The following is an 18,184-nucleotide window of genomic DNA, read 5'->3' as shown; positions in this document are numbered from 1 at the left end:
GGGATCAGTTACCTTTTTGCTCCCCACTGACACCAGCTAGCAGTGCATAAAAGACGTGGTAATTCCGCTCTCCCCGGTTCTGGTGTACAACTCGATTCTGAAAGGAACAACACAGGAGGACAGCTGGTAGCAAGTGAAAGCCACAGAGTCAGAATTGATGGGAGGGGGAAACCAGAGAGGACAAGGCTCGGAGGAAATCTCTACGGCTTTGTCTACACATAGAAGTTTGAGGCGCAGCCACGGTGCGCGTGCTGGGCGAACTCTCTCCCAGCGCGCCATGTAAACCACGTCCACAAGAGGAGTAGCTAACAGTGCTGGAAGCCACACTTCCAGAGCTGCAGCCTGGTTCACACTGGCGCTTTACAGCACTGTGACTCGCTGCGCGGGAGAGGGAGGGGTGTTTTTCACATCCCTGAGCCAGAACGTTCCAGTGCTGCAAACAGTCAGTGTAGCCTTAGCCTAAGACCAATGCAGGTGAACCTTGAGGATCTTACCACCCAACTCAGTTGTCACGTCCAAACGTGCTCTTGTTACTACTGAGCACACGTAACTCTCTCTGAATTTAACTCCCAAACATGGGAAAGACAGGCCCATGTGAGCAGGCACTGAAATCTCAGAGGGCCGTATCTCAGTGGAGCGCCCCGCTTCGTCAGTGCAGGGAGTGAGATCAGAGCTCCGGCTGATGGGAGCGAAATGCCCCGGAAAGCCCCCTCTTCCAGGTCCCCATATCATAGAAGCCAGCCTTCATTTGAATAATAATTACTGAATGAGATTGGGAGGAGGGGGTATACGAGAAGGCTGGCAAACTTCTAAGAAGGCCCATTTAGAGGTATGAGGGGACCCAGCAAAATACGTACAGCCATGGGTGCAATTTCTGGAGGGCCGGGGGCCCCAGCTCCCCGCAGTTTCGTCCCCCAGTGGCATGCAGACAGGAAAGAGAGGCATGTCTCCGTACTCGCACAGGAACCGGAAACCCCTCGCTGCGGTCTGAGGTGGTGCTGCCGGGCTGTCGCCAAGGAGCTGGACAAGCAGCTCCCCTCCCAGGTTTCCCTAGCTGTGCCAGGCCAGGAGAGCTGACCTGCCCCTGCTCTCAGCAGCCCCAGGACACAGGAGCACTCAAAGCATGGCATGTGGATAAACTGCTCCTGGTCACTGAGCTGACAGGAGACCTGGGAGGGAGCAGTTTCGGGATAGCCTTGGCAGAGAAGAGACCTGATAAGAGCCCATCTCCTTCAGTCTCCCACAGTTCAGATAGGTTTTATTTTCAGTGTAGCAGTCACTGCTTCCCTTAAACATTTCAGTTGCTCCCAATGGAAGTCCAGGGAATTTACAGTGCATACCTCTACATCTCAAAACAGTACCATGTTATATTTTCATTAAGGCACGGTTAAGAATCAACCAGTCGGCCACTGCAGATACAGACTCAGGATCGCTCACATTATAGAACTGAACAGTTTCCAGAGCCTAAATCAGGCTTTTAGATCAGTCATTTGCAAATGTTTAAATTCATTTTTATGTTTTGAAACTTTACACCTTTAGTATCTTGAACCGGAGTGTGTATTCATTTGTGCTGGAGAAATATCAAATTAATTGTATGAACAGATTACAATGTTTATTACTAAGGAACTTAATAGAAAAGAAAGTGCATTTGCCATTGGGGAAAGGTGATGACATTTTTATCTACTGGAAATACACCTTCAGGTGTCTTAAAGCTGGCAGGGAACCCACACACAACATAATATTCAGCCCAATCAATAATGGAGCACAAATGTGTTCCGTGTACTTGAATAAGGACTAATGCAGCTGAATCTCCCTGGCTAAGTGCACCCACCCAAATGTGTCCTTGGAAAAGCAGGTAGCAGCTGTATTAGTGAAAATCTGCTTTCTTCCTGGAGAAACAAGGCTTGCCACACTTGCCAACACACAGTCGTGCATTACTGGGCAAGGCGGCGCACAGACACACTCTGAAGGAAAGAGCCTCATGTCAAAGCTGCTGCTCCTGGCCAGGCTGCTGTCAAGTGCCTAGCCCACACGTGCTCCAAACATCAGTCACTGCGGAGTACGGATCACTCAGAAAGAGGGTGAAAGCTTTTGGAGAGAACTGGAGCCCCGCGATGTCACGGCCTGGGCTCACTGCCCCCAGGCTACAAAGGTTAACCAGGCAAGAGGGGAAGAGACTGAAGGGCCTTTCTCTGCAGCGACCATTAACACATGAAGGCTAGAACTTAAAGTTCCAAAAAGAGCTGGACAGATCCATGGGGGTAGGGTCCATCAATGGCTATTAGCCGGGATGGTGCCCTGGCCTCTGTTTCTCTGGAGGTGGGTGACAGGGGAGGGATCACGTGAGGATGATCTGTTGTGATCCCTCCCTTTGGAGCATCTGGCATTGGCCACTGCGGGCAGACAGGACACAGGGGCTAGGTGGACCATTGGTCTGACCCAGGATGGCCGTTCTTACATCCTTATGTTCTAACACAAAGCCCTCCAGGAGCAGACGCCCTTCCCTTCGTCGCTGTCCCTGCTAAGGCTGCGAGCCTGTCACAGAGGCCATGGATTCTGTGACTTCTCAGAACCTCCAGAACTGCCGGTGCTGCTGACTCCAAGGCCACCAGAGCAGCTGGCGCAGCCCTGGGAACCATTCACACCAGCTGCTGTTTGGGCAGCCCCCAGGCCATCTGAGAGTGGCTGGTGCTGCTGGCCCCTGGTGCAGACGGAATAGTATTGACCCCCAAGGAGCAGTAGCAGCACCCAGGCCGCCCCCTCCCCGCCTGGGAGCAGTAACAGCGCCCAGGCCACCCCCTCCCCGCCTGGGAGCAGTAACAGCGCCCAGGCCGCCCCCTCCCCGCCTGGGAGCAGTAACAGCGCCCAGGCCGCCCCCTCCCCGCCTGGGAGCAGTAACAGCGCCCAGGCCGCCCCCTCCCCGCCTGGGAGCAGTAACAGCGCCCAGGCCGCCCCCTCCCCGCCTGGGAGCAGTAACAGCGCCCAGGCCACCCCCTCCCCGCCTGGGAGCAGTAGCAGCGCCCAGGCCGCCCCCTCCCCGCCTAGGAGCAGTAACAGCGCCCAGGCCGCCCCCTCCCCGCCTGGGAGCAGTAACAGCGCCCAGGCCGTCCCCTCCCCGCCTGGGAGCAGTAACAGCGCCCAGGCCGCCCCCTCCCCGCCTGGGAGCAGTAACAGCGCCCAGGCCGCCCCCTCCCCGCCTGGGAGCAGTAACAGCGCCCAGGCCGCCCCCTCCCCGCCTGGGAGCAGTAACAGCGCCCAGGCCGCCCCCTCCCCGCCTAGGAGCAGTAACAGCGCCCAGGCCGCCCCCTCCCCGCCTGGGAGCAGTAACAGCGCCCAGGCCGCCCCCTCCCCGCCTGGGAGCAGTAACAGCGCCCAGGCCGTCCCCTCCCCGCCTGGGAGCAGTAACAGCGCCCAGGCCGCCCCCTCCCCGCCTCGCAGCAGTAACAGCGCCCAGGCCGCCCCCTCCCCGCCTGGGAGCAGTAACAGCGCCCAGGCCGCCCCCTCCCCTCCTCGCAGCAGTAACAGCGCCCAGGCCGCCCCCTCCCCTCCTCGCAGCAGTAACAGCGCCCAGGCCGCCCCCTCCCCGCCTGGGAGCAGTAACAGCGCCCAGGCCGCCCCCTCCCCGCCTGGGAGCAGTAACAGCGCCCAGGCCGCCCCCTCCCCGCCTGGGAGCAGTAACAGCGCCCAGGCCGCCCCCTCCCCGCCTCGCAGCAGTAACAGCGCCCAGGCCGCCCCCTCCCCGCCTGGGAGCAGTAACAGCGCCCAGGCCGCCCCCTCCCCGCCTGGGAGCAGTAACAGCGCCCAGGCCGCCCCCTCCCCGCCTGGGAGCAGTAACAGCGCCCAGGCCGCCCCCTCCCCGCCTGGGAGCAGTAACAGCGCCCAGGCCGCCCCCTCCCCGCCTGGGAGCAGTAACAGCGCCCAGGCCGCCCCCTCCCCGCCTGGGAGCAGTAACAGCGCCCAGGCCGCCCCCTCCCCGCCTGGGAGCAGTAACAGCGCCCAGGCCGTCCCCTCCCCGCCTGGGAGCAGTAACAGCGCCCAGGCCGTCCCCTCCCCGCCTGGGAGCAGTAACAGCGCCCAGGCCGCCCCCTCCCCGCCTCGCAGCAGTAACAGCGCCCAGGCCGCCCCCTCCCCGCCTGGGAGCAGTAACAGCGCCCAGGCCGCCCCCTCCCCGCCTGGGAGCAGTAACAGCGCCCAGGCCGCCCCCTCCCCGCCTGGGAGCAGTAACAGCGCCCAGGCTGCCTCCCAGGAGCTGAGATTTAGTTGGGGGTATTTATTATGAAGCCATGAGCAGGTCAGGGGCTGTTAATTTTTGTTTGCTGCCCATGACCTAGCCATTATTTTTATTAAAATGCCCATGATTAGATCGTAGCCATCAACATCTGTGCTCATGTGGAATGGCCGAGAGACTATATTAGCAACAGCACCCTGGAGGGGAGATACCTTCCGGGCAGTGACTGGACACAGAGCAGCACCATCCAAGTGGGGATGGACAGCCCGCTGGGACGCTGCCCTGTGGGAGAGAAGGGGTGAAGGGGCTTACAAGAGAGAGGAAGGGTGGCAAGGCGCTCCCCCGGAAACAAATGCTACTCACCTTCTCCAATAAATCTGAGCATCAGGTTAAGGGGGAACATCATTCAAGTGACTTCACAGCCTGATTCTCTGGTGACCTTCCAATGAATCCAGTGGTCCAAGTCATTCAGGGTATGTCTCCACTGGTAGCGCTACAGCAGTACCACTAACGCAGGCACACTCTGCAGTGCTGTAGGAAGGTCCTCGGTCACTGTAGTAAATCCACCTCTCCCAAAGGCATTAGCCAGGCCAACTGAAGAACTCCTCCATACACAGCACTGTGTACACTTATTAACCAGGCCGGGCAGGGAGGGTGTCCCTGGTCTCTGCTTGAAAGCGGCTGGGAATGGATGACAGGGGAGGGATCACTGGATGGTTCCCTGTTCTGTTCACTCCCTCTAGGGCACCTGGCACTGGCCACTGTCGGCAGACAGCACACTGGGCTGGCTGGACCTTGGTCTGACCCCATCTGGCCATTCTTATATCTACACTGGGGCTTAGGGCAACAGCTGTGTCTCCCAAAGGAGTAAATTCTTGGCAACCCCGCACAACATAGCTAGGCTGACCTTGTGTAGACCAGGCCTCAGGCTATAGGAAAGAGGCATTACATTCAGAACAGGAGATTTAAGAGAAAGTGCGAAGGAGGGCCCGGCCCAGCCCACGGCCTGTGCAGGGCAGAGGGAGGCCAAGCCAGTGGTATGCAGAGGCTCGAGAATCAGAGATTTCAAGGCCAGACGTAACCCCCTGTAACAATCTACCCTGACTTCCTGCACTACATGGGCCACAAAGCCTCCGGCCAGATCTCTGCCCTCAGCTTCTACTGGAGACGGAGCACGCGGGCGGGGAGGCTGAGCTGTCACTGCCCTCAGTGGTTGGTTGGAAGCAGCACCAGCAACTGCCTGTGGATAAGAAAACATGGCTTCCTGCCAGCCTGAGCAGCCCCGCTCCCCTGCAAGTCAGCAGGACTGCCAGTGCTCAGCATCTTTGGAAGTCCAGTCACTATCAGGTCTCTTACCATGAGGCATCCATGGCTGGCTCTGGCAAGCCATTCAAGCCAAAATGTCCTCCACAATCAATCACTAGCTTGGAGCTCGGCTGACACAGTCTCTGGGCCAGAGCCTCGCGTCAGCCAGGCCCGTGTGCCACATTAGCGCAGAGCCGCCGGAGACAGCCTGTGGAACAGTCCCTTGTAAAAGAACTGGGCTGCCTTCTACCCCAGCCATGCCCCAACCAAGCGTGATGGGAAAGGGGAAGAGGTGTTCCAAGCCACTCCAGCAGGGGGGCTGCACAGGCATGGACCTCAACTCTCCCCATCCTCCCCTGGCATAATCTAGGGCTGCCCTTGTGCACAGGCACTGGACAGCTCTTAAATTAGGGAGCTGCGGCTGGCTCCTGACAGCTGCCATTGTTCTTTGGACATGCTGCAATGTCTTCTTGACACGCAGCTCCAAGAAAACATACCCCAAAGGAGGAATCTTCTGTTCCTCCCCAGGGAAGAAGCATGAACTAAATGGTGTAACAGAACTGCTCCACTACACACTTCTATGGATAAGTGCCATGGTGTCCAACACACTAGCCACATGTGGCTAATTGGCCGGGTGAGTGTGGCTAGCTTGCCTCAGGCCTGGTTGACACCATGGGATTAGTGTATTTGTGCTCTTCTGGGATAGGACGCTAACCTTTGTTCCCATCTCATGCAGAGATCTGAAGGGATCTAGTGATGCAGAGAACAGGGAAGGGTAAAGCAATGCCCACTCCCCAGACCCACGGGGTAGACATGGCCTCCTCTGTTATATATGAGAGACCACATGGATCACATGGCTACAAGGAAATTTGCCCGTGAGCTTTCAGCCTCCACTGGCTCCTCCCCACTTGGCTGTCTGCGGGGCGCCCAGAGGAAAGGATACAATCGGTGACTCGCCCGCCCTGGATGTGTCCGTGACGGGAGAAATGCAGCTGGATGAACTTGCCAAAGCGGCTGGAGTTGTTGTTATAAACTGTCTTGGCATTTCCGAAGGCCTCCAGGATAGGGCTGGGGAAGGAAGACAATCACGGACCTGAATAGTGGCCCCAATGCTCAGGCAGGCTTAGCTGTACACCAGGTGCATTCACCACAGAACAGGCTGCAGGCAAAATAAACTGGCTGGAGCTAGAGGGGAGAGGCTGGCAGAGCTGGCAAGAGGCAGCTATAAGGCACTACTGAACTGGCTCTAACTCCCTGGGACGGAGATTAGCTAAACCAGCCCCGGGTTCATGGGGGCACTCAGCACCGGCACTACCCGGGCCGAGCTCACGTCCATTAAAAAAAAAAAAATCAACCTTTGGCTGGGCCTTTATTGCTGTGAGACGCTCCCAGAGCAAGGACACTCTTCTGCTAGCAGAGTGCACACCACAACCCTCTGCAGCAAACTGACCTCCTCTTGCCCAAAATGATCAGAAAGGTCACAGAAAACGGGGCGACCCCAGTCCTACGAAAACCGACCTGGGATCTTAAGTAGCATCCATTCAGCATGGGCAAGGCCTCCGTTTTTCAGGCTGAAGAGCCACACACACTAACCTGCAGGAGCTCTGACGAAATCAAAAGAGGGATGGTGGAGAAGGATTAATCCCAGCCTCATTCTCACATTACCCCTGTCTGCGGCCTTGGAAAAGCCTTTGTGCCACAACTTCCCCCTCTGGAAATGGGGCAGCGTAACTATTGCACTGTGAGGTGGAGACATTCCAAGTCTGCAAACCCTCCTGAAGCACCAAATAGACACGTGGAATGAGTGATACATGGCTGAGATGACCATGCTGGAATATGAAATAGAGGTTGTAGGACATCTTGTTATTAGGTCCTAAATGAACTAAGGCAGACTTACTCCCTACGTATTTCAAATCTTATGCTGAGCACAATATGCCATTTCTTACAGCTCAGGAAGAATAGCCTCCCAATCTGACTCAAGTCTTAAAACTTTGGTCTGATCAGGAAATTTGGAAAAAACCCCACTTTGTTTTGATCTAAAACCAGATTTCCTGATCAGCCTCAGATGGTTCAGACTGCCACGACAATGTTGGGTTATAAACACAGTGAGCAGCTTAGAGACTTTGGTTCTTACTCAGCAGGGCAGTACCAACAGCACTTCAAGGGTTAAAGAAAAAGAAAAAGTCAAGGCTGTGTGGCAAGAATGCTCTGCACAAGTTTACATTTAACCCTACGGCTCACTGTCGTTTTTAGCAAAGAAGATTTCTTCATCACCCGGAAAAATATAGTTTTGAATGTGTAGACGGAGCCCGTGCTCTGGTTGCTACGGTTTCTGAGGAGAGAGAGGGGCAAGTCCAGGACTATCAAAAGGTTAAAATATAACTATGACTCCAAGCTTATTTGAGATCCAACATGCCTGGAATTTGCAGAAAGCAGAAGGCTGTCTCGACTTGGGACAAGGGGGTGACATTGATATGCCGGAAAAGCTTTACAAAATCTTTTTGTTTGGAAAAACAGGCTTTAAGCAAAGGCAAAAATGAAATTATTTGTACTGCAGTAGCACCCAGAGAACCCATGCAGGACCAGGTTCCCTTGCTTGCACAAATATACCAGGAAGCATACTATTTAAGTATGGCCCCTGCTAACACTTATGCACAAGTCACTTTACACACAAGTAATTGCACGGGTTCATCGACATCACGTATCCACAGTGTTACACACAAACGTGTGCAGGATCAGGGTCTGATCTGAAACAAAATGACCCCAACAGAAGGGGAAAGGAGGGAGGACACACATAATGACAAAAAGATCACATGGTTATCAGTGTTACATTGTGTAGCTCAACTACCCAGCTAACAGTTCCTGAGGATTCTAAACAATCTGAATGTAAACAGTCAGCTCTCTCTGGCTGCAGCAGTCCCAAGCGCTGATTTCTAGCAGAGACCAGGTCAGATGTGGTTCTAGAGGAAGGGTCTGAAGGAGCAGAGGGGAGAGGCTCTACAGTTTAGCTCAGCGAGGCATTCCACACCTAAGGGGCAGCATGGGAGAAAGTGCAGACAGATGTGAGAGTCCTGGAGGGGGAGCGTGGGTAACCAGGCATTTAAGGCTGGCATTATCAGTGAAGTAGAGAGAATGGGGGAGGCAACACAGTGAAACACAAGCACAGAGCTGTGAAGGACGCTGAGCGCATTTGCATTTGATGGAGTGGCGAACAGGAAGCCTGAGCAGGCAGGAATCCTGCACAAGGGACGAGGGTGACAGGCTACAAGGGTGGTCTTAGAGGTTTCATTCTGAAGGTACCAGAGGGGGTGACAGATAGGCCTGCGTAGAGAAGGCAGCAGTAGTAAAAAGACAGCAGATGAAAAGGGTCTGAAACCAGAGTTTTAGCTATGTGGGGAGAAAGAAAAAATCAGACTTTAGAAACATTGGAAAGGAAGCAGCTATAGAATTCAGACACGAGCTTGCTCTAAGAGGTAAAAAGAGAGGCATCAGAGACGATCCCCAGATTACAAACCGAAGGGGCAGGGAGGAAAATTGTATCGCCAGGAGTGACAGACAAGAAGGGACACCAGGGGAGTTTCAGAGCAAAGACCAGGAATTTGGCTTTGGCCATGTTAAAATCAAGTGGACGGTGAGAAGTATCCAGGAGATGTCAGAGAAACAGAGAGCTATGGGACTGAACAGAGACAAGTCTGGAATCTGGCACACTGGCTTAGAGATGAGAGCTGGAGCCATGAGAGCAGATGCAGTCACCAAAAAAATGTAATGGGAGAAGAGAAGAATAGGGCCAACTACAGGGCACTGTGAAATCCCACGGACAGTGGGAGCAGGGAGGAAGAGAACCCACCAAAAGAGATGCTGAAGGGGCAGCCACTGATGTAGGAGAAGAACCAAGAGAGGACGGAGTAGCAAAAGCCAAGGGAGGAAAAAATGTCATGAAGGAAGGGATGGTCAACAGTGTCAAAAGGAGCAGAGAGGTTGAGGAGGAGGAAAAGCCCTGAGAAAATAAAATAATTATTAGAGAAATCATCAATCCATTTTATGCACCTTTCAAAATCCTCTTGCACTAGTTTTCTTTCATAGAGAAAGGATACCAGTAAGGAAGAAGGTAAAAGAAAGGGACACAACAAACAAGAACATGACTGAAACTAACCCAGCTGGGACAAGGGAGACTGCAGAGCCAGGATTTCTGGGAAAATACAAAGCATGAACCTTACAAAAAGCAAGTAAACAAGACTAAAAACAAAATGCGTCGGTTATACAGCTCTCTTTGAAACGGAGATTGAATCCAATGGGATCTCTGGGTATACGCCTGGGTGCAGGCAGCATTACACCACACAGGAGAGCCATTAACACGAGTGTGAGAGTCTGAGCTTCAATGTAACCGCAGCACTGCTGGCTTGCTGGATACATTGGCCCAGTTTCTCAACCCCTCTAAGGTCATTCAAAGCCACTGGAGTAGCATACAACGGAGCCTTAAAGCTACTGTGTGGAAGCTGCTGAGAATTCCCCCGGCCCGTGGGCCTCAGGCAAAGGGAGTATGACAGAGGATGGAGCCAGAATGCAACACACTATACTGGTGCTCAACCAGCCAAAGGGTCCCTATAGTGCATTCTGGCCGGGGCAAGCTAGAGGAGCCCTGTGACTGATTCATACAAGCTGGAGATTGGATCAGCTCTCAGCCAAGTGCTTAGAACAACCTTTCCTTTGCTCCCCTCAATAGCAAAGCTCTGAGGAGACCGTTTACAACAGGAGAGGGGTCTGCCTGTGTCAGGGGGAGCCCTGCTGCAGCCGCCACTGTTCCCATCACATCTGTCTGGGGCTTGGTCTAACTGGCAACACAGGGAAAAGTAAAGGAACGAGTGCCAGGAGATTCCGATTTAAGACCATAAAGGACCATTATGATAACTGAGTCTGACTCCTGCATAATACAGGCCACATAACGCCATCTAGGGATTCCTGCAGAGTCCACCACGTCTGGGTGAGCTACAATGCATCTTCTAGAAAGACTGAAGGAGAATCGACCACGTCACTGAATAAGTGGTTCCAGTCATCGATCAGCCTCCCTGAAAGAGACGGGTTCTTTATTTTTAATAAGACCTGGTCGAGCTCCATCTTTCAGAGACTAGATCTTGTTCTGTGTTTGTCTGCCACATTAAGGAGCCCTCAGTCATCAGACCATGATTAACTCACTGCCTAACCTTCTCACATCAGTCTCTCACTACAAGGCAAGTTTTCCAGATCTTGAATCATTCTTGTAGCTCTTCTCTGAGTCCTTTCCAATTCACCAACATGCTTTTTTAAAGTCTGCACATCAGAACTGGATGCAAAATCTCACCAATGCTACATACACACTTCCCTGCTCTTCAAGACTCCTCTGCTTGTACATCCCAGGATCGCATTGCACTCTCAGCAACACGCTGCAGTGTGAGCTAACATTCTCACCGTGATCCCTGCTTTGAACCACGTGTTCCAGGACATGGTCTTTGGTGCGCTCCGCCGTTAGCTGTATTAAACACACCTGTGGGTCACGTGAACCCAGCTCACTATGCAATCCAGATCTGGCAGAAGAACTGACCTACCCTAATTATTTATCACTTTTTTTTTCAGATGCTTCTATTACTACCACTGCCTCAAGCTGGGATGAGCCTCTGGAGACCTGAGCCTGTCTCTGAAGAGGATGAATTTGTGAGTCCCTCAATAAGGTCCTTCCAGGGAATCTTCTCCTTGACAACAACCTAATGACCCACTAACACTCCTTCGCACCCGGGTTTTGCACACGCCTCTCCTTGCCCTAAGCTGAAGAAAGTCTGGTCTTCTTCTGGCCATCAGGAGGCCCTGCTTGGGCAAAACCAGAAGGGAAAGCGTGTCTTCTCTGTTGCACTGCATTCCCCACTGCCCCTTGCTGGAGCAAACTGCCCCGATGTCAGAAGAGCAACCTCTATGCCTACCTACAGCCAAACACTGCCTTCCCCACTGCCTGACATGTCCTTGCCCATACCTCAGCTCCAGGCCCCTCCTGCCTCCTGTTCCCAGGCCAGAGTGCCACCAGGACCGTAGCACTCCTCCCATGCACTGGATTGATCCAGCTGAACCACATACCCACAGCTACAGCTGGGGCCTTGGTGGGGGGCATGCCAGTCAGGGGTCAGGCCAGGTGGTAGAGCCCAGGGAAGCTGGGGCCATGCTGCTCAACTGAAGGACTGAACAGACAGCAGGAGGTGCTAGCCTGGGGCAGGGCAGAGGCCACAGAGCTGTGGTGAGCGTACAATAGGCAGACCCTCGGGCAAAAAGGGTGGAGCTGAGAGGCCAGCCTCCCCAAGCCAGGGCTCATCAGTCGCCAACCAATAAGAACATAAGAACGGCCGTACTGAGTCAGACCAAAGGTCCATCTAGCCCAGTATCCTGTCTACCGACAGTGGCCAGCACCAGGTGTCCCAGAGAGGGTGGACCGAAGACAATGATCAAGCGATTTGTCTCCTGCCATCCCTCTCCAGCCTCTGACAGACAGAGGACAAGGACACCATTTTATCCCCTGGCTAATAGCCTTTTATGGACCTAACCTCCAGGAAATTATCTAGCTTCTCTTTAAACTCTATTATAGTCCTAGCCTTCACAGCCTCCTCTGGCAAGGAGTTCCACAGGTTGACTACACGCTGTGTGAAGAAGAACTTTCTTTTATTAGTTTTAAACCTGCTACCCATCAATTTCATTTGGTGTCCTCTAGTTCTTCTATTATGGGAACTAATAAATAACTTTTCTTTATCCGCCCTCTCCACACCACTCATGATTTTATAGACCTCTATCATATCCTCCCTCAGTCTCCTCTTTTCTAAACTGAAAAGTCCCAGTCGCTTTAACCTCTCCTCATATGGGACCCGTTCCAAACCCCTAATCATTTTAGTTGCCCTTTTCTGAATCCTTTCCAAGGCCAAAATATCTTTTTTGAGGTGAGGAGACCACATCTGTACACAGTATTCAAGATGTGGGCGTACGATAGTTTTATACAGGGGCAGTAAGATATTCTGGGTCTTATTTTCTATCCCTTTCCTAATAATTCCTAGCATCCTATTTGCCTTTTTGACCGCCGCTGCACACTGTGTGGAAGTTTTCAGAGAACTGTCCACAATAACAGCAAGATCTCTTTCCTGATTTGTCGTAGCCAAATTAGCCCCCATCATACTGTACGTGTAGTTGGGGTTATTTTTCCCGATGTGCATTACTTTACACTTATCCACATTAAATTTCATTTGCCATTTTGTTGCCCAATCACTCAGTTTGGTGAGATCTTCTTGGAGTCCCTCACAGTCTGCTTCTGTCTTGACTATCCTAAACAGTTTGGTATCATCTGCAAACTTTACTGCCTCGCTGCTTACCCCTTTCTCCAGATCATTTATGAATAAGTTGAAAAGGATTGGTCCCAGGACTGACCCTTGGGGGACACCACTAGTTACCCCTCTTCATTCTGAAAATTTACCATTTATTCCTACCCTTTGTTTCCTGTCTTTTAACCAGTTCTCAATCCAAGAAAGGACCTTCCCTCTTATCCCATGGCCATGGAATTTACACAAGAGCCTTTGGTGAGGGACCTTGTCAAAGGCTTTCTGAAAATCCAAGTATACTACATCTACTGGATCCCCCTTGTCCGCATGTTTGTTAACCCCTTCAAAGAACTCTCTCAGATTAGTAAGGCAGGATTTCCCTTTACAGAAAGCATGTTGACTTTTGTCCAATATGACCATAGTTTTACTATTCATATTACAAGTTCTCCCAAAGGCCCAGAATGGATGCCCATTACGAAGGTTCTGCACAAGTAACAGGAAACACGCCCTGTCCCAAGCAGCCTAACATCTATTTAAAGACAAGCACAAGAAGCATGTGAAGCAAGCAGAGCTCCTGGAGGAGGGTAACAGCAAAAGGGACTGAACGTTACAGACTCACCATGTGCACAGACACACGATTTAACAGACAAAAGACTGTCGGTGTAGTCTGTGTGAGGTCAGTTGGCCCTGCTAGATGCCTGCCTCGCCATTACCACTGGGCAGTTTCCCAGAGATGGATCCGAGGACACTGGCTTTACAGAAAACACCTACAAAACAACGAATAGGTCTAGTGGCACCTTGGTTAGTCTCGAAGGTGCTGCTAGTGTATTAGCTGTTTTTTAAGTTTTTCCTGTTACAGACTAACTCGGCTGCCCCTCAGAAGCTTTTGGCCTTACAGAATAGTTCAGGGAGGTTGTTTCATGCATAAGGGCTGGCATGGAAGACAACAGGATGGAAGTGTCCCCGAACCGCAGAACTCTACAAAGGGCTATCTGGGAAGCAGGCACTGTCATGGCTCTCTACAAGAGGCCTGGACTTCCAGGGTGTCTGTTTCTTACATTGTCCCTAATTAGACAATGTGCTAATGCCCATGGCCAAGCTCCATTCTGGTCTTTTCTGTTCAGATTCTTATATGGCCCTCACCACTATGGCATCTGAATGTTCATGCTGCAGCATTTCCACCCAGGGGACAGAATGGGGTTTTCCCCACCCGCATGCATTTGGGCAGATTTTTTAACCTTTCCTCTAAATCATCAGGGATGGCCACATCTAGAGAAGGGACTCGGGGTGACACCGAGAATTCTCTCAGGTGCGTGGCTAGCTGGGGCTCACATGGTCGCCATATCGTGGGGCTGGGAAGGCAGTGACCTTGCAGGGAGGGAGTCTGCTTTCCTGGGTGCCGGCCACTTGCCAGGCTTACCTGGGGAGAGCGTATTGCAGGCCTGGAGCGCGGTGTGTTCGGCCCCTCCAATTCTCTCCTCTGGCACAGAACCGTTTTGTCTCCTAAGGTCTCCGCTGCGAGGGTGGGTTTGATACGCAAGTGGTGCTAGTGCCTTGTGACATGCGGGTGGTTGGATAGATGATCTAATGGCCCGATCTGGCCTTACACACTATGGTTCTATGCTTCCAGAAGTTAGTACTTCAGGGGGCGGAAGGGCTGCTAAGTGACAACGCTCAGGCAGCTGCCCTAGCCAGGCAGGCCCCTCTTACCGCTGCACACGCTGTCCCCAAGTGCTCATGAGTGGTCTCTCCGGAGGAGATGAACTGTACCTGCTCTCCATGATGGCTTCCTCCACATGAGTGCTCTTCTCCAATGCGGGGCCCCCTACAGCGTTCTGGCTCATGGCTGACAGAAATTTGAGCAACAGCTTGGTGCTCTCTGTCTTTCCAGCTCCACTTTCTCCACTGTTAAGGAACAGACATGATCCACACTCAAACCCAGAACCAACAGAGCAAGGGGTTGTCCCACACAGGGGTGAATGGCGCCTAAGTGGTGTAGAACCAAACATGGGGCATCTCCACTACTGTTGGTGTAGGCTAGAGAAGGGGTAGGAACAGGGGCACCAACTGCAGGCAGCAGGATGGGTCTGGGGTGTCTAATACAATCAGGGATTAGCTGTATTTTCGTCTCTGACCTGATCAGAACACACTGGCTGTCGTGACGCTTCCACAAGCAGCAGTAACACTCATTAGCCAAGGCGAAGATATGAGGCGGCAGCTCCCCCAGATGATGCTGTCTGTACCGGTCCATGGCAGCTGCAGTGTACAGACCAGAGATGGGTTTGTACGGATTTACTGAGGCCAAGATAGAACCAATGTTCGTCTAAGGGGAGAAAACAAAATACAGTGAGAAAATCAATAGCAGAAAAGCCACCCCCCAGCCAGGACCCTGACGTGATTAATGGTGGGTGGGGGAGAGTCTGAGAGAAGCAGCAGGGCCATGGCTAATGACCTCCCGCTACCAGGAGGAGACAAGAAAACAGACCTTGAGGGGAGCTGCTGCACAGTCAGGGCTTTGGTGAGAGTGAGCTACAGTTTCACTAGTTGCAACCAAACTGGGCTTTTAGTCAGCTTTGTTGTAAAGCTTTTATTTAAAATATTTCAACTCTGGGACCTGATCCTCCCCTGAACCCAGCTGCTTTGATTCCACTTGCTGCTGGCAAACTAAGCCAAGACCAAAAGGGGGCTTAGAACAGCCTTTCCGGACCCTGGGCTAAATGGAGATTATCTGGACCCGTCTAGCCCACAGGGCAATAATGCCAGAGCGACACACCCTGTCCTCAAGCCATGCAGATCAACAACTCAGACAAACCTGAGCATCCCTCTCCCTGCCCCTGCATAACTCCTACCCTCTGTGCATTCCTCTTGCCCCTCCAGTACTGTGGTGACTCACCCCCCTCACTCCACGCAGCAGATCAGATGTAACCAATGACTCTCGTGGTGCTAGTGGTACTGTGTTTTGCCACCAGAGGGCAGCATTGCCCAGCATCACCAAACCACAAGCTGCAGTCATCAGGAGTTACCTAACCCCAAGGATTAGTCCCGTGGCACCTTTGACCATGTCTTCACTAAACAGAAGATCGATGTTGCCACGATCGATCTTCCGGAGTCCAAGTTAGCAGCTCTAGTAAAGACCTGCTAATCTGAACTCAGGCGGCACCCCCATTGTTGGCTTCTGCACGGAGTAAGAGCAGCTGACGGGAGCGTTTGCTCCCCTCGGCCTCCCGCTGTGGGGACAACTTAGATGGGGCTACTATAAGGTGGGTGCATAACTGGCTGGATAACCATTCTCAGAGAGTAGTTATTAGTTCACAGTCATACTGGAAGGGCATAACAAGTAGGGTTTAAAGGGGTCTGTTTTGGGACTGGTTCTGTTCAATATCTTTATCAATTATTTAGATGACGGCATAGAGAGTACACTTATTAAGTTTGCAAACTATTCCAAGCTGGGAGGGGTTGCAAGTGCTTTGGAGGATAAGGTCGTAATTCAAAATGATCTGAACAAACTGGAGAAATAGTCTGAGGTAAACAGAATGAAGTTTAATAAGGACAAATGCAAAGTGCTCCACTTAGGAAGGAACAATTCGTTTCACATATACAGAATGGGAAGTGACTGTCTAGAATGGAGTACTGCAGAAAGGGATCTAAGATCATAGTGGAACCACAAGTTAAATGAGAGTCAACACTGACACTGTTGCAAAAAAAAAAAAAAAAAAAAAGCAAACATGATTCTGGGATGCATTAGCAGGAGTGTTATGAGCAAGACACGAGAAGTCATTCTTCTGCTCTACTCTGAGCTGATTATGCCTCAATTGGAGTACTGTGTCCAGTTCTGGGCCCCACATTTCAAGAAAGATGTGGAGAAATTGGAGAAGGATCAGAGAAGAGCAACAAGAATGATTAAAGGTCTAGAGAACATGACCAATGATAGAAGACTGAAGGAACTGGGTTTGTTTAGTTTAGAAAAGAGAAGACTGAGAAGGGACACGATAGCGGTTTTCAAGTATTTAAAAGGGTGTCAGAGAGGGGAAGGGGGAAAATTGTTCTCCTTGGCCTCTGCGGATAAGACAAGAAGCAATGGGCTTAAACTACAGCAAGGGAGGTTTAGGTTGGACATTCGGGAAAACTTCCTGATGTCAGGGTGGTCAAACACTGGAATAAATGGTGCTTGATCCTGCTAGGAGGGCAGGGGACGGGACCCGATGATCTCGAGGTCCCTTCCAGTTCTACTGTCCTAGAATTCTAGGATTAGACTTCCAATTTGTAAAAGCATGCTTTTTTGCTTCCCAACACCCCTTTTACACTGCTGCTTAGCCATAGGGGCATTTTTCGGTCCTCTTACCATTTTTATTTTATTTATTCATTTACAGCATACATTTACTTTGAGATTCTATTATGGCATTTTCAAATGTTCTCCATGAAGTTTGGAGGCATTTCATCCTTGTGACTGTTCCTTTCAGTTTCTATTTAACTAGCTTCCTACTTTTTGTGTAGTTCCCCTTTTTCAAGTTAAATGTTGCTGTGATAGATTCAAGTCTTTTAGATCAGTAGTCACATCTTGGAATCTTTGACAAGTGATCCTGAGAGGTTCATTTGGGAGGCTAGGAAGTGCCAGCACTTCATCTGCCCCTCTCAGCACTGCTGGTGCTGCTCCTGCTCCTGCCTTGTAGGTACCCCCCATCCCCGGGAGCCTCCTGCTTGCTGTGCAGGGCACAGGAAGTAGGGGGGTGCTGATGTCAGGGTGCCCCTCCCGCGCACCCTGTATCCCATCTCCACAGAGCAGAGATAGAGAGAATTTGCTGGCAGCTTTTGGGAGCGATGCAGGGCCAGAGCAAGGGTGAACCTGCCTTAGCCTCCTGCACCACCACCCAGAAGCCACCTGTGGTAAGCAGTGCCCAGCTGGAGCCTGCATTCCGAACCTCAGCCCCAATCCTGAACCCCTCCTGCATTCCAAGCTCCTGCCCTAGCCCTGAGTCCCCCTGCACCCAGACTCCGTCCAAGAGCCTGAACCCTCTCTTGCAACTCAACTCCCAGCCCCAAGCTCAGATCAGTGCCCCTCCCACACTCCAAAGCCTTTAGCCCAAGATCAGCATCTGCATCCTCCTCCCCCACACCCCAACCTTCTGCCCCCAGCCTGATAAAAGTGAGTGAAAAGGGGGACGGAGAGAGGGTGGAATGAGAGGGGCAGGACCTTGCAGAAGGGATGGGAAGGAGGCAGGGCAACAGTGTTTGGATTTCAGGTGGATCCTGGATTGCACTTAAATTCAAAATGTGATCTGCTTAAAAAGGTTGGAGATCACTGTATTAGATTCGTTGAAGGTGTCAATAA

At 52.1% G+C, this 18,184-nt stretch overlaps 1 protein-coding gene across 5 annotated transcripts in view; it reads right to left on the bottom strand.

Moving 5' to 3' along the window:
• LOC102447238 (unconventional myosin-X-like) overlaps positions 1 to 18,184 on the bottom strand; it is a 311,005-nt gene that overhangs the window by 226,743 nt on the left and 66,078 nt on the right. For 4 of the 5 annotated variants that reach the window (XM_075914465.1, XM_075914468.1, XM_075914467.1 and 1 more), the window contains exons 1-2: positions 14,991 to 15,129; positions 14,626 to 14,760 (exon numbers count right to left, since the gene is read on the bottom strand). In XM_075914465.1, the coding sequence (XP_075770580.1) occupies positions 14,626 to 14,653 (28 nt within the window). In that variant the 5' untranslated portion in view covers positions 14,654 to 14,760; positions 14,991 to 15,129. Of the gene's footprint in view, positions 1 to 12; positions 98 to 4,591; positions 4,606 to 6,476; positions 6,602 to 14,625; positions 14,761 to 14,990; positions 15,179 to 18,184 lie in introns of those variants that run through there. The other variant, XM_075914469.1, reaches the window with a different exon arrangement.

Source organism: Pelodiscus sinensis, unplaced genomic scaffold (genome assembly GCF_049634645.1).
Source record: "Pelodiscus sinensis isolate JC-2024 unplaced genomic scaffold, ASM4963464v1 ctg77, whole genome shotgun sequence".
NCBI lineage: Eukaryota > Metazoa > Chordata > Testudines > Trionychidae > Pelodiscus > Pelodiscus sinensis.
Note: the sequence above shows the minus strand (reverse complement) of the source record. Positions and strands in the feature narration are given on the sequence as shown.